The sequence below is a fragment of the Neolamprologus brichardi genome, chromosome 7 (assembly GCF_056152115.1).
Source record: "Neolamprologus brichardi isolate AB-2024 chromosome 7, ASM5615211v1, whole genome shotgun sequence".
Classification (NCBI taxonomy): Eukaryota; Metazoa; Chordata; class Actinopteri; order Cichliformes; family Cichlidae; genus Neolamprologus; species Neolamprologus brichardi.
Window position 1 is genome coordinate 64,978,479 of NC_142110.1, and position 12,389 is coordinate 64,990,867.

The following is a 12,389-nucleotide window of genomic DNA, read 5'->3' on the forward strand; positions in this document are numbered from 1 at the left end:
TTGGGGGAATAACAGGAGGTGGGACATTGCAGAGAGGCGTGTAAGATTCCAGCTCTGCTTCCTGGTTGCATCTCTGGATAGTCACGTTTTGGGGTGCTTAATAAAAGCACTAATTTTTCTCAAAATAAGAGCTGCTCCATCTACAGTGAGATGGATGACGTCTCTCCTAATAATAGCAGAGGTTCCCTAGAAAGTTTCACAATTTTCTGTGAAGCCAAAGTCACTTTCTGGACAGAAAAGGTCGCTTAAGAAAGATACAAACTGACTCATTAATAAAAACTGATTTTTATTTCCCTTTTTATAACTAGAGAAGGAAAGAAGGACTATCGACTGGCTAGGCAGAGAGGTCAATCTGGAAAAGATGTGCAGCAGATTTGGGTGATGAAGGAAAGAGATGGAAATGTACTGATAGGTGAAGAGGGGGTGCTGAGAAGAAGGAAGGAGTACGTTGAGGCTGAAGAAAGAAGAAAATGAGGTAGAGCGAAGTAGAAAGATGAATAACCGTTAGTTATTCAGAAGGTAAAGAGGATCAGTGAGAGGGAAATGCCGGCAGCTGTGAAGGAGGTTGGTACAGATGACATTACTGTGGAGGTATGGAGACTGATTAAAGAGAGGGCAGTGGACTTTTTAACCAGATTGTTTAACACAATCTTGGAGATTGAGAGGATTCATGAGAAGCTGCGGTAAGTACAACTTATTAAACTGACCTTTGGCTCCTTTGTTTTGTCTGAAAACTCATATGTCTGATATAAAGACACTTAACTGTTTCACACTGCATCAACAATGAAAGGTCTGTGGTGTCAGAATAGAAAGCACATAGGAAGTTGGACAGACCAGAGAGATCTACTTTGGTCCCATGTGATAGAGGCGTAGTAAAAAGGGAAATTAAACAGTTCCTCATTTTAGTGAAACTCAACACGTCACAAATTTTTCCAAGATGCACAACAGGGTCTGCCCCGCTTCTTCTTCCAACTGTATAAATGTGAAGCAGGTGGACAGCAGTGACACAGCACAGAGAACAAGCCGACAGAGCTCAGCTGAGACTTTAATCCACTGCTGCAACACGAAGCCAACAAACAAACTTCAGGATGGCCGCTCCTCGTCTCGCTCTGTCTGTGGTTGTGCTCATGCTGGCTGTCATCGCTCTGACTGAGGGTAAGGCTCGTTTTAATGATCTGACCTTTACACTGTGTGATGAAAAACAATTTGAAATTAATATTAATATAACATTTACATAGTTTTTTTTTTAGTTTTTAATTGAGAAAAACAAAAAAAAATCACTCAAATCATTCATTTTAATACAAAGCAACAATAATTATTACTGCAACTGTTTTGGCTGTTTTATTTACAAAGTAATAGACCATTAATAGCAAGCTATTGATTTTATCTTTGATAAACAATGTATGAAACTTTTCTTCAATCTTTTTCATTCATAGGAGTTACTAGAAAGAAATTCTATTTCTGAAGCTAAAGTCATGAACCATTAAAGCTGTAGCATCCAATAGTTTGCCTAAGATAAAGAGTCCATTCTAATGTGCAATATGAAAATAATTAATGTTAATGCAGCATTAAACTTAATATTAACATATTACTTCATAGATACAGTAAACAGAGGACAGGTCACATGACTAATCTGACCACTTCATAACTCAGGGGAACAAATGAGCAGTTGCACAGTGTCGTCAACTAAACATACAGTATCAGATGTGACCTCACACCAGCCAGCAGGAAACTGAATGGGAACAGAAACCAAGAAGCAGATGATGTGGTGCTGTGTCAGTGGCTCAGTTGTTAACTTGTTCCTGTTTGTTTGCAGGTATGCGCGGTGCCGGCCCAAAAAAGTGCTGCTTCCGCTTCAATGACCAGGAAGTGCCTAAAGGAAGAGTGGTCGGCTACGTCAAGACCAGCCAGCGCTGCTCCAAGTCCGCCATCCTGTAAGTACACCACCTCACAAACACACATCACCACCATCACCAAACCTGCCCCTCCATCCTCTGACTCTCCTCTTTCTGTGAACCTTCAGGCTGAACACAGTGGCAGGCCGACAGCTGTGTGTCAGACCTTCGGCCCCCTGGGTGAAGCAGCTCATCAGCTACCTGGATGCCAAAGCCGTCCCAGGAGAGACATCCAACCTGTAACCATGGAAACTACTGTGGAAGAGCCTTCATGGACAAAACCTGGACAGTTTATATGTTTAAATGCTGGAAGTTTGTATAAGCAAACAGCAGCTCTTCTGTCTACATGCTGAATCTGTATCAGATATTCTTATACTTAAAGACATAATTATGAGATTCATTTGCAAACAGGAATAATTTCCTCCAATCCAAACATTTCTTTGTTTGTTTACTCTGTCGTTCTTTTAATACTGATATTTAATATTTTTACATTTCTGACTTTGAATATTTATCTTATTATACTGAATAAGGAGTGTTTTTGCTTAATACAACACTGAAAGTCTGACCGTAAGCACTGTGATACTTTGAAGTGTAATCTGAAATGACTTGAGAAGCTGTTCTTTGAGCAGTGCCTCCCACCTCCACATGGTGTCATCAGTAAACAGCAGAGTATAAGCTATGGGCTGCAGCACTGTTCCTGCACTGTGGGCAGTTCGCTTGGTTTTGATGTAAAACTTAAGTATTTGTGTTTTTATGATTGTGCTGAAAACTTCACTTTAAAATAAAGGATAAAGGATCAGTGAGACTTTGTCATTGTGAGTCTTCTTCCAGACTGGAACAGCTCGTGTCACATAAACAGACAATGGAACAACTACTGATGTCCTTTGCAGGTGTAGAGTTCAACCTTCACTTGTTCAAAATAAAGAGAAATAATATTTAACTAAATCCTTGTTTGCTTGTGATTCAGATGCCCTTTTTCAATTCTCAATTACACAAGTCCGTTTTTGCTAAGTCCGGACTTGTACCATTGTAACACCAGCGTACTTGATGATGTCACATTTCTGGAGTTTTTACTGCCTTCCCCTCTTAATTTAACTGTGATTAATGAAGCTTAACTTTAATCTCAGCTAAACAGATTTCCTCAGGAACAAATAAAATACTGAAATAAACCAAACATTAACATTTTAAGTTATATAAGACACTTATATATCATGTTTAACTGGAGTAGCGAAAGACCGCGGGGGGTGGAGTCCGCTGTCTTCGCTGGGCTCTAATGAGCCTTGACCTCCCGGTCTGCTAGCGATCTGGCGGGTAACAGATTTCTCCGAAACGTCAGAGCACTTTTGCGAATATGTGATGTCTTGATAAATTGAGCTGTGCTTACCCGTGTTTCTCCACCAATGCCGCATTTGAGTTTTGATCGAAATGCATTCTGTGGTATTTAGCTCACCAAGTCCACACACAACACTCCCCACTCCAAAGCTTAACATTTTACACTAGGTGACAAATCGTCAGTATTTTACGCTTCTGCTCACCCAACATGTCCCTATTTTACGAGATTGGAAAAATGAGGAAACATGAGAACCATTTGGAATGAATCTTCACATGTATGCTCGTTTTACTTAAATTGCTTTGGAAAACACTATCTAACATCATTAAAGTCCTGGTTAAGGTTAGATTGGTTAGATAAGATTATGGTTATGGGTTAGGGCTGCAATACATGGCTGGGACGTGGATTACCGCAGGAGCGTCATTCTGCTGGATTTCATCCATATGTCGGCACGTGGCATAAGAATGCGAAAGGTCACCTTTCGGGTGATCATAACATAGACATCGAGGAGGAGACGGAGTTTATTAAACTCCAGCTGGTGACGCAAATCTGAAGGTTAGACCGTCCAGTTTCACAGCCTCTCACTTCCGGCTCGGCCTTCGGAGGACGCGGCCACCGCGGTCTGTTTGGGCCAGGTCCTCCGAAGGCCGGGTAGGCCTGAAGGATGCAGGAGGATGCAGCCTATAAATTTGGACACCCCCTTTGAATTGGAACACTACTTGGTCTGATGACGTATCACGAGGCCACGAGACCGCAAATACGCACAAGTACACATATTGAGACAGGCCCTTATAGTAGGAACCAGATAATCTGCCACGGCACACCAGATCATTTGTCACAGCACACCTATGTGCCACGGCAAAGTGTGTGGGAAACAGTGCCTTATAGGACCCACTGGAGGGTTGCAAGAACACTTAACACAAATCCCTCAACGTGATCTTCAGCGAGAGGATATCATATTATCAGTACTATCATAAGTTGCTCTGGTGTCTATTTAGGTTGCAGTATGCAACAAAACACAAGATGACAAAGACAAACTTTAGCTGATCCTGTAACTTTAATTTAAGGAGTACACATAGTAGCATAAGCATGCAAAACAAAAAATGTTTACTCAGACTTTACATATAAACCAAGCGAACTGCCCACAGTGCAGGAACAGTGCTGCAGCCCATAGCTTATACTCTGCTGTTTACTGATGACACCATGTGGAGGTGGGAGGCACTGCTCAAAGAACAGCTTCTCAAGTCATTTCAGATTACACTTCAAAGTATCACAGTGCTTACGGTCAGACTTTCAGTGTTGTATTAAGCAAAAACACACTTGTTCTGTAAAATATCATAAAACATTCATAGTCAGAAATGTTAAATATCAGTATTAAAAGAATGGCAGTGTAAACAAGCACACACACAAAATCGTTGGACTGCAGAAAGATCATTCGTAAATTTTTTGACCCGGTGGAAACCTGCACTCAGGATGTAGCTATAACATTATGAGGTACAGATTCAGCTGTTTGGTTATACAAACTTCCAGCATTTAAGCATATAAACTGTCCAGGTTTTGTCCATGAAGGCTCTTCCACAGTAGTTTCCATGGTTACAGGTTGGATGTCTCTCCTGGGACGGCTTTGGCATCCAGGTAGCTGATGAGCTGCTTCACCCAGGGGGCCGAAGGTCTGACACACAGCTGTCGGCCTGCCACTGTGTTCAGCCTGAAGGTTCACAGAAAGAGGAGAGTCAGAGGATGGAGGGGCAGGTTTGGTGATGGTGGTGATGTGTGTTTGTGAGGTGGTGTACTTACAGGATGGCGGGCTTGGAGCAGCGCTGGCTGGTCTTGACGTAGTCGACCACTTTTCCTTTAGGCACTTCCTGGTCATTGAAGCGGAAGCAGCACTTTTTTGGGCCGGCACCGCGCATACCTGCAAACAAACAGGAACAAGTTAACAACTGAGCCACTGACACAGCACCACATCATCTGCTTCTTGGTTTCTGTTCCGATTCAGCTTCCTGCTGGCTGGTGTGAGGTCACATCTGATACTGTATGTTTAGTTGACGACACTGTGCAACTGCTCATTTGTTCCCCTGAGTTATGAAGTGGTCAGATTTGTCATGTGACCTGTCCTCTGTTAACTATCTCTATGAAGTGATATGTTAATATTATTTGCTGCAATAATTCTGTGTGTGTGTTTTAATATTTTTGGAAAAATAGCGACTACTCATCAGCAGTAATACAGGAAATCAAACTAATGAGTTACTATGTGTATGTCTTTGCATTTTTAATGCATGTATATTCAGGACTAGATCTCAATATTTAATATTTGTTTTGGCTTCAATCCCCAAAAATGTAAAAGTCTCTTAATTAAAACGAGCCTTACCCTCAGTCAGAGCGATGACAGCCAGCATGAGCACAACCACAGACAGAGCGAGACGAGGAGCGGCCATCCTGAAGTTTGTTTGTTGGCTTCGTGTTGCAGCAGTGGATTAAAGTCTCAGCTGAGCTCTGTCGGCTTGTTCTCTGTGCTGTGTCACTGCTGTCCACCTGCTTCACATTTATACAGTTGGAAGAAAAAGCGGGGAGACCCCACTTTGCATCTTGGGAATATCCATGACGTGGCTGTGACTTTTGCCATTTTACTACAGAGGGTATTTTTTGTGTGGGCTTTTTTTTTCTCTGTGCTTTCGGTTCTCTATATAAACTGTTTCACTGTTAAACTAAAATGAGGAACCGGTTTTTACACGTCGAGTTTCCTTATTAATTACGTCTCACTTGAGCGAGGATGTGACCAAAACTACAACAATCTGATCTCTCTCTTATCTGCATAATCTGTTCTTTATTATTACACTTTTTATCGTTGGTGTGGTGTGAAACACAGGAGAGCAACCATAGTTTAATGATGATACAGGCCATATGAGTATCCAGACAATAAAAATGGGCAGCTCAATAAACAGACTGAGCACAGATACAACAGGAATCTCCAACTGAGCAACAAACTTCCAGCCGGTAATTATGTAAATAAACAAGGACACACCAAAAGGCAGCAGGAGAATGACTTGTATGAGTGGAATGTAGTAAAACAGGTTTGGAGTTTTTTTGACTCCTGTGACTGCTAGGATGAAAGTTTTATTGTGGGTTTGGAATCTATCAAAGGTTCCCATGAAAGTCATGACCTGTGGTGAGTGTCTTAGTGCTGGCTGTCTGACAGACAAGCTGTGGAATCACACAGGAGACTTTTCTCAGTAATAACCGTTGAAATACAAGAGACACCACATGGATGTTATGCATGCATGTGGTGTCTCACTGATTCAGCGTTCAGCCAGCAACATTCACATGAACTTGGAAAGTTTGAGCTAAATTTGGCACTCATGTCTCACTCACTTGTGTGTTTCTTAAACAATAAAATGTAAATCAGATGATCAACAAATTCATGGGAAGCATCAGGAATCATTTCTGTTCATTTCAAAATAGCCCTATGGTTTTTAAAATAATTAAAGTCATTATTATTACAGTAAGTAACGTTTTTCACCCCGAACCAGTTGCAGCAGATGGGGCCCCCTCCCTGAGCCTGGTTCTGCCTCAGGTTTCTTCCTATTAAAAGGGAGTTTTTCCTTCCCACTGTCACCAAGTGCTTGCTCATAGTTTTGATTGCTGGGGTTTTCTTCATTATTGTAAGTTCTTTACTGTACAATGTAAAGTGACTTGAGCCGACTGTTGGTGCTATATAAATCTAACTGATATGAACTGAATGGAAATGTCAGATATACGGCGCTAAGTATTATACAGTTTTTAGGATGTAATTCATTCAACATACAGTGAGATGAAATCCGAGCCAACCCTGTTAATACGGGTTTACATGTTGGTTATGTTTAGAATCAACATATCAGGCCGTTTGAATGTGGTTTGAAGCATACAGCTGTAATATTCTTCCAGCTGCAGACATGGTGGTATTTTTAAATAAGTTGCACTCAGACTTAAAAAGAGAATTTAAACCAGTAAGCTAGCTTAATCTAATGTAATATAATGCAATATACAGGGTGGGCCATTTATATGGATACACCGTAATAAAATGGGAATGGTTGGTGATATTAAAGTCCTGTTTGTGGCACATTAGTATATTTGAGGGGGCAAACTCCTCAAGATGGGTGGTGACCATGGTGGCCATTTAGAAGTCGGCCATCTTGGATACAACTTTTGTTTTTCCAACAGGAAGAGGGCCATGTGACACATCAAACTTATTGGTAATGTCACAAGAAAAACAATGGCGTGTTTGGTTACAACGTAACTTTATTCTTTCATGAGTTATTTACAAGTTTCTGACCACTTATAAAATGTGTTTAATGTGCTGCCCATTGTGTTGGATTGTCAATGCAACCCTCTTCTCCCACTCTTCACACCGCAGGAGAAATGCCAGCACAGGCATCCAGTATCGGTAGTTTCAGGTGCTGCACATCTCGTATCTTCACACCATAGACAACTGCCTTCAGATGACCCCAAAGATAAAAGTCTAAGGGGGGCAGATCGGGAGACCTTGGGGGCCATTCAACTGGTCCATGACAACCAATCCACTTTCCTTTTGAAGAATGGACCCACTATCGTTGTACCCCATATACCACACCAAACCATCACTTTTGTTGTTCCAACAGTCTTGGAGGGATCCATCCAATGTGGGTTAGTGTCAGACCAATAGCGGTGGTTTTGTTTGTTAACTTCACCATTCACATAAGTTTGCCTCATCACTGAACAAAATCTTCTGCGTGAACTGAGGGTCCTGTTCCAATTTTTGTTTTTCCCATTCTGCAAATTCTGTGCGCCGATCTGGGTCATCCTCGCTGAGATGCTGCAGTAGCTGGAGTTTGTAAGGGTGCCATTTGTAATATCCGCTGAAGGGATGTTCGACTAATGCCACTCTCCAGTGACATGCGGCGAGTGCTACGCTGTGGGCTCTTGCTGAATGAAGCTAGGAGAGCCACTGATGTTTCTTCATTAGTGACAGTTTTCTTGCGTCCACATTTTGGCAAATCCAACACTGAACCAGTTTCACGAAACTTAGCAAGCAGTTTGCTAACTGTAGCATGGGAGATGGGTGGTCTCGTAGGGTGTCTTGCATTGAAATCTGCTGCAATGACCTGGTTACTGCGTTCACCAGATATCAACACAATTTCGATCTGCTCCTCACGTGTTAACCTCTTCAACATGTCAATGGCTGTGAACTAAGAGAAACTTGTAAATAACTCATGAAAGAATAAAGTTACGTTGAAACCAAGCACACCATTGTTTTCTTGTGACATTACCAATAAGTTTGATGTGTCACATGGCCCCCTTCCTATTGAAAAAACAAAAGTTGTATCCAAGATGGCCGACTTCTAAATGGCCACAATGGTCACCACCCATCTTGAGGAGTTTGCCCCCTCAGATATACTAATGTGCCACAAACAGGACTTTAATATCACCAACCATTCCCATTTTATTACGGTGTATCCATATAAATGGCCCACCCTGTAGTTTTATTATGAGTCACAGTCTGAGTCTGAGTAAACTCCTACACCAACAGAAGGTGGTGTTTTTAGAGTATTGGCGTACTCTAGTAAGGCCACAACAAAACACATTTTCCTCAAATTCTAGCTTTTTTCTTGTGATGTGGCTCAAACACAGTCTTGTGAACATGTGAAGGTTAAATTGGTTGAAGATGGATGTAGCTTTCAGGGCTGAAAAGTGCCTTAAACCGGCATTTCTTCTAATGACCAATGGGGGGTTGACTCCTGTGGTTTCAGAACCAAGTCTGGCTGTGTAAAAGTCTATGGGAAAACAGCACTGTAGCTTCTTTGTTCTGACCTCAATGAAAACTTTCCTGCTGGTTTTATGGTCTCAGCTGTTACAGTTTCACATCCACCTGAACACCACATAATATTCATATTGTAACTTTTGTTTCCCACTAGTGTAACAAGGATCATAAAGCTGCGTGTGTTTTAGGGTGGGCCTACCTTGTGATTACCATGTGACGACTGACAAAAATGTTCAGCTTCATCCTTTGTACTGATGTTTGGGTTGCTATTTTTTTGTATAAAATCTATGGATAAAATGCTCAAACGTTAGTCAATAATTTGGCATGCAGATTCATTTGAAGTCAAGATTACTGTCTGGATTGAATTTATAGCATGTAGAAACCTAGCAGGGACAATATGTAACACCTTTGACACCAGTGACATTTCCTGCACATCTGTTTGCAGGCTTACTGTATGTTTCATATCATGGTTTGTTTTCTGTAGTAGTCATGTAGTCATAGCAGGCCCAGGTATGAGTCAGGTATGTGAAGTGACCTTGCATAATGTCATAAAATCATTCTAGATATATGGTAAATGGCCTGCATTTGTATAGCGCTTTTCTAGTCCCTAAGGACCCCAAAGTGCTTCACACTACATTCAGTCATTCACCCATTCACACACACATTCACACACTGGTGATGGCAAGCTACATTGTAGCCACAGCTGCCCTGGGGCGCACTGACAGATAAGATGATAAGACACCATAAGGATCACTTCCTTTCACTTCAATATTTTAGGTGTTTATATTTGCTGTATTCAGTTAAAATATTATTATAAAATATGTTTTTTCAAATGGAACAGCACATGCAAATCTGTAATTGATCAAGATATTTATATTACTTTATCCAGCAGACAAAGAGCAACGTTATGTTGTCCCCTGGCCTTATACAGGACAGGTGTGGCACACCCAGATATTGAATGAGAGTACAATGGGGGTCTCTGAAAAAGGCTCAAATTCATGAGACAGCTGGTAGTTACGAGCAGACCAAGCAGAGCATGACTCTGGCAGTGGCAAAAACTCAGGTGTGGGAGTTCAAAGAGGCGAGTTTAGCAAACCATCAATTATATGGTTAGGTTTTGTCCTGAGTTCCTTAAAGCTGTGCTCACTCTGGGTCAGGAACTTGTTGCCTCACGTGAAGGCATTTAAGTATCACTGGGTTTTGTTCATGAGTAAGGGAAAAATGCTGATTGATATGAAGTCTGCAGTGATGCTGATGCTGTACCGACGTGTTGTGGTGGAAAAAGAGCTGTGTGGAAGCAAAGCAGGTGGTTATGGTCCTAACCTCAGTTGTGGTCCAGTTCTTGCCACTGAAGGAAAGAGGCTGTGGATACAAGCAGCGGAACTGCAAGGATTCATTCACTCAATGAATTTCTGGAATAATCAAAATGAATTAACTCAGACTCAATTCAGAAATAAAAAACAATGATTAAAACTTATTTTTAATATAATATTCGGCATGCTAAATAACATAGGGTGATATGGTGTAATAGATTGAGCCACACATGTTCTATATTTGATTAAATGTAACAATAAAGTCACCCATTGTCTGTACTTTAAAGTCTAAATAATGTAATCTGTTCTTTGTTATAGGGATGAAATTGATGACCTCTTGTTTACAACCTTTTGGTAAATGTGTGATGCACAAATGATGCACATAGTTAAATAAAAAACAAAATGGTTTTTGGAATGAACTTTATTACTGAAGCACAACAGACGCACTAGCAAACATTTACTTTCACAGTGATGATTTTGTGAGTTGTATGATCTTGTCTCAGTAATGTTTGTAGATGCTAGCATCCAAACACCATGAGCTCTCTCTGATATCAGCGTGTTGGTGTTGTTCCTGGATCAAAATAATAAAGTTTGTACTGGATCAGCATAGCATTTAGCCAGTCAAATTGCTATGATGTGATAGCTTTGTGACTTGCTGATGTCCACCCAGGAAAAAATCTAAAAAAAGGGTCATTTACGGTAAGTGTTAGGGTCGGGGGTTAGGATGTGTGCATGGTTGGGGTTACAGTTTGGTGTGTGGGGTGACCATGTTTCCATGTTATAAAAGTATGTTGAACATGGACCAACATTAGTTTTGTTGATCCAGAAACAACACCGACACAACGCTGACACATCAACCCACATCGTGAGGTGCGGCAGAAAGTCGCATTTCTGTCCATTTGATGAAGTACAGAACTCTTCCTCATCATTCTCCAGGTGTTTTTGTCTCATGCAGTCCCTTCTGAATGCTTCTGATTGTGCAAAACATTCGGGGAATTTGTCAGAGGTTTTTTTTTTCACTGTGTGAATCAGAGACTGAAACTAATGTCAAAAAACAAAAACAAGCTTCAGTGATTAAAGTTGATAAGAGATAACCTGTGGAGTTTTAATACTTTGTTGGTTAATCACAAAATATTAATGTTTCAAGTATATTATACGATTGATAAAAACATTGCAAAGACTTCTTTGAGGAGCTTTTATTATTCACAAAAAGTTTAAAATGGGAATGTCCCATCGAGTTCACGTTCAAGCATGTCTGATGTGTCTGTAATGTTACACCCTGTCATAGCCACAGCACAAAATCTATTTGATTCTGGTTTAAAAACAAAAAAAAAAGTTTCGTTATATAACGTTAAAATCACAACAGGAGTCACCTGAAGGCAAATCTGAGCTGATTCTTCAGTTCTTTAAATCTTTGACCTTTTGTTTAATCTTTAGGATGTCAATTGTTTTGTTTTCTTTGTTCATTTTGAATTTAATGTAAGAACTTTGCAGTGCAGTAAAAAAAAAAAGTTCAGGCTTTTGTTATTTTCCCTGTGGAGACGTTTGTACATTGCCATGTGAGGTCAAAGGTCAATGTGACATGACATTTAAATACAAACTATAATGTGATCTGTGATGTTTAAAATCCACCTCAAAATCCACCCATTTTTAAAACATTTTGCCAACACACAAAGGCAGCAGAAAGACATTTTATGTAAATTCAATCATACTTGACCTTGAAGAAGAAGTTAGAGGTCTAAAGTTCTTTGACTTTTTGAATCCCCATCATTTCTATTAGGGCTGCTCAATTAATCGAATTTTAATCTCGATTACGATCTGGGCTTTCAACGATCATTAAAAATGAGCCGATTATTAGCCCCGCCCTCGTGCTTTACTCTCGCGCTGCTCCGTGTGGCAAATCGAGCGCACCTCTCTGCATTTCGAACACGTGTCAAGAGGACCCGAGGGAAGCTCGGAAAGCTAAGCAGAAGTTATTTGGAGAGGAGAGTGACTGCTGTTGGTTGAAAAGAGGTAAAAAAACTTCAGTGGTGTGGAAACATTATGGGTTCGCGGAGTCAGACGTGGATCAAGTA

General features: G+C 40.8%; 2 protein-coding genes across 2 annotated transcripts; one reads left to right on the forward strand and one right to left on the reverse strand.

Moving 5' to 3' along the window:
- Positions 1–1,027: 1,027 nt before the first annotated feature.
- On the forward strand, positions 1,028–2,388 carry LOC148102309 (monocyte chemotactic protein 1B-like). The gene is made up of 3 exons (XM_087844551.1): positions 1,028–1,155; positions 1,817–1,934; positions 2,024–2,388. Exons 1-3 carry the CDS (start codon positions 1,089–1,091, stop codon positions 2,136–2,138), a joined length of 300 nt encoding a protein of 99 aa, XP_087700677.1. The 5' UTR covers positions 1,028–1,088; the 3' UTR covers positions 2,139–2,388.
- A 1,885-nt stretch (positions 2,389–4,273) lies between these two features.
- LOC148102310 (C-C motif chemokine 4-like) lies at positions 4,274–5,735 on the reverse strand. The gene is made up of 3 exons (XM_087844552.1): positions 5,597–5,735; positions 5,023–5,140; positions 4,274–4,933 (listed from the first exon to the last, which is right to left on the reverse strand). Exons 1-3 carry the CDS (start codon positions 5,661–5,663, stop codon positions 4,819–4,821), a joined length of 300 nt encoding a protein of 99 aa, XP_087700678.1. The 5' UTR covers positions 5,664–5,735; the 3' UTR covers positions 4,274–4,818.
- Between the last annotated feature and the right edge of the window lie 6,654 nt (positions 5,736–12,389).

Coding starts and splice junctions, on each gene's coding strand:
- LOC148102309 (XM_087844551.1), top strand. CDS start 1,089: ATGGCCGCTCCTCGTCTCGCTCTGTCTGTGGTTGTGCTCATGCTGGCT. Junction 1,156..1,816: donor TGTCATCGCTCTGACTGAGG/GTAAGGCTCGTT, acceptor GTTTGTTTGCAG/GTATGCGCGGTGCCGGCCCA. Junction 1,935..2,023: donor TGCTCCAAGTCCGCCATCCT/GTAAGTACACCA, acceptor GTGAACCTTCAG/GCTGAACACAGTGGCAGGCC.
- LOC148102310 (XM_087844552.1), bottom strand. CDS start 5,663: ATGGCCGCTCCTCGTCTCGCTCTGTCTGTGGTTGTGCTCATGCTGGCT. Junction 5,141..5,596: donor TGTCATCGCTCTGACTGAGG/GTAAGGCTCGTT, acceptor GTTTGTTTGCAG/GTATGCGCGGTGCCGGCCCA. Junction 4,934..5,022: donor TGCTCCAAGCCCGCCATCCT/GTAAGTACACCA, acceptor GTGAACCTTCAG/GCTGAACACAGTGGCAGGCC.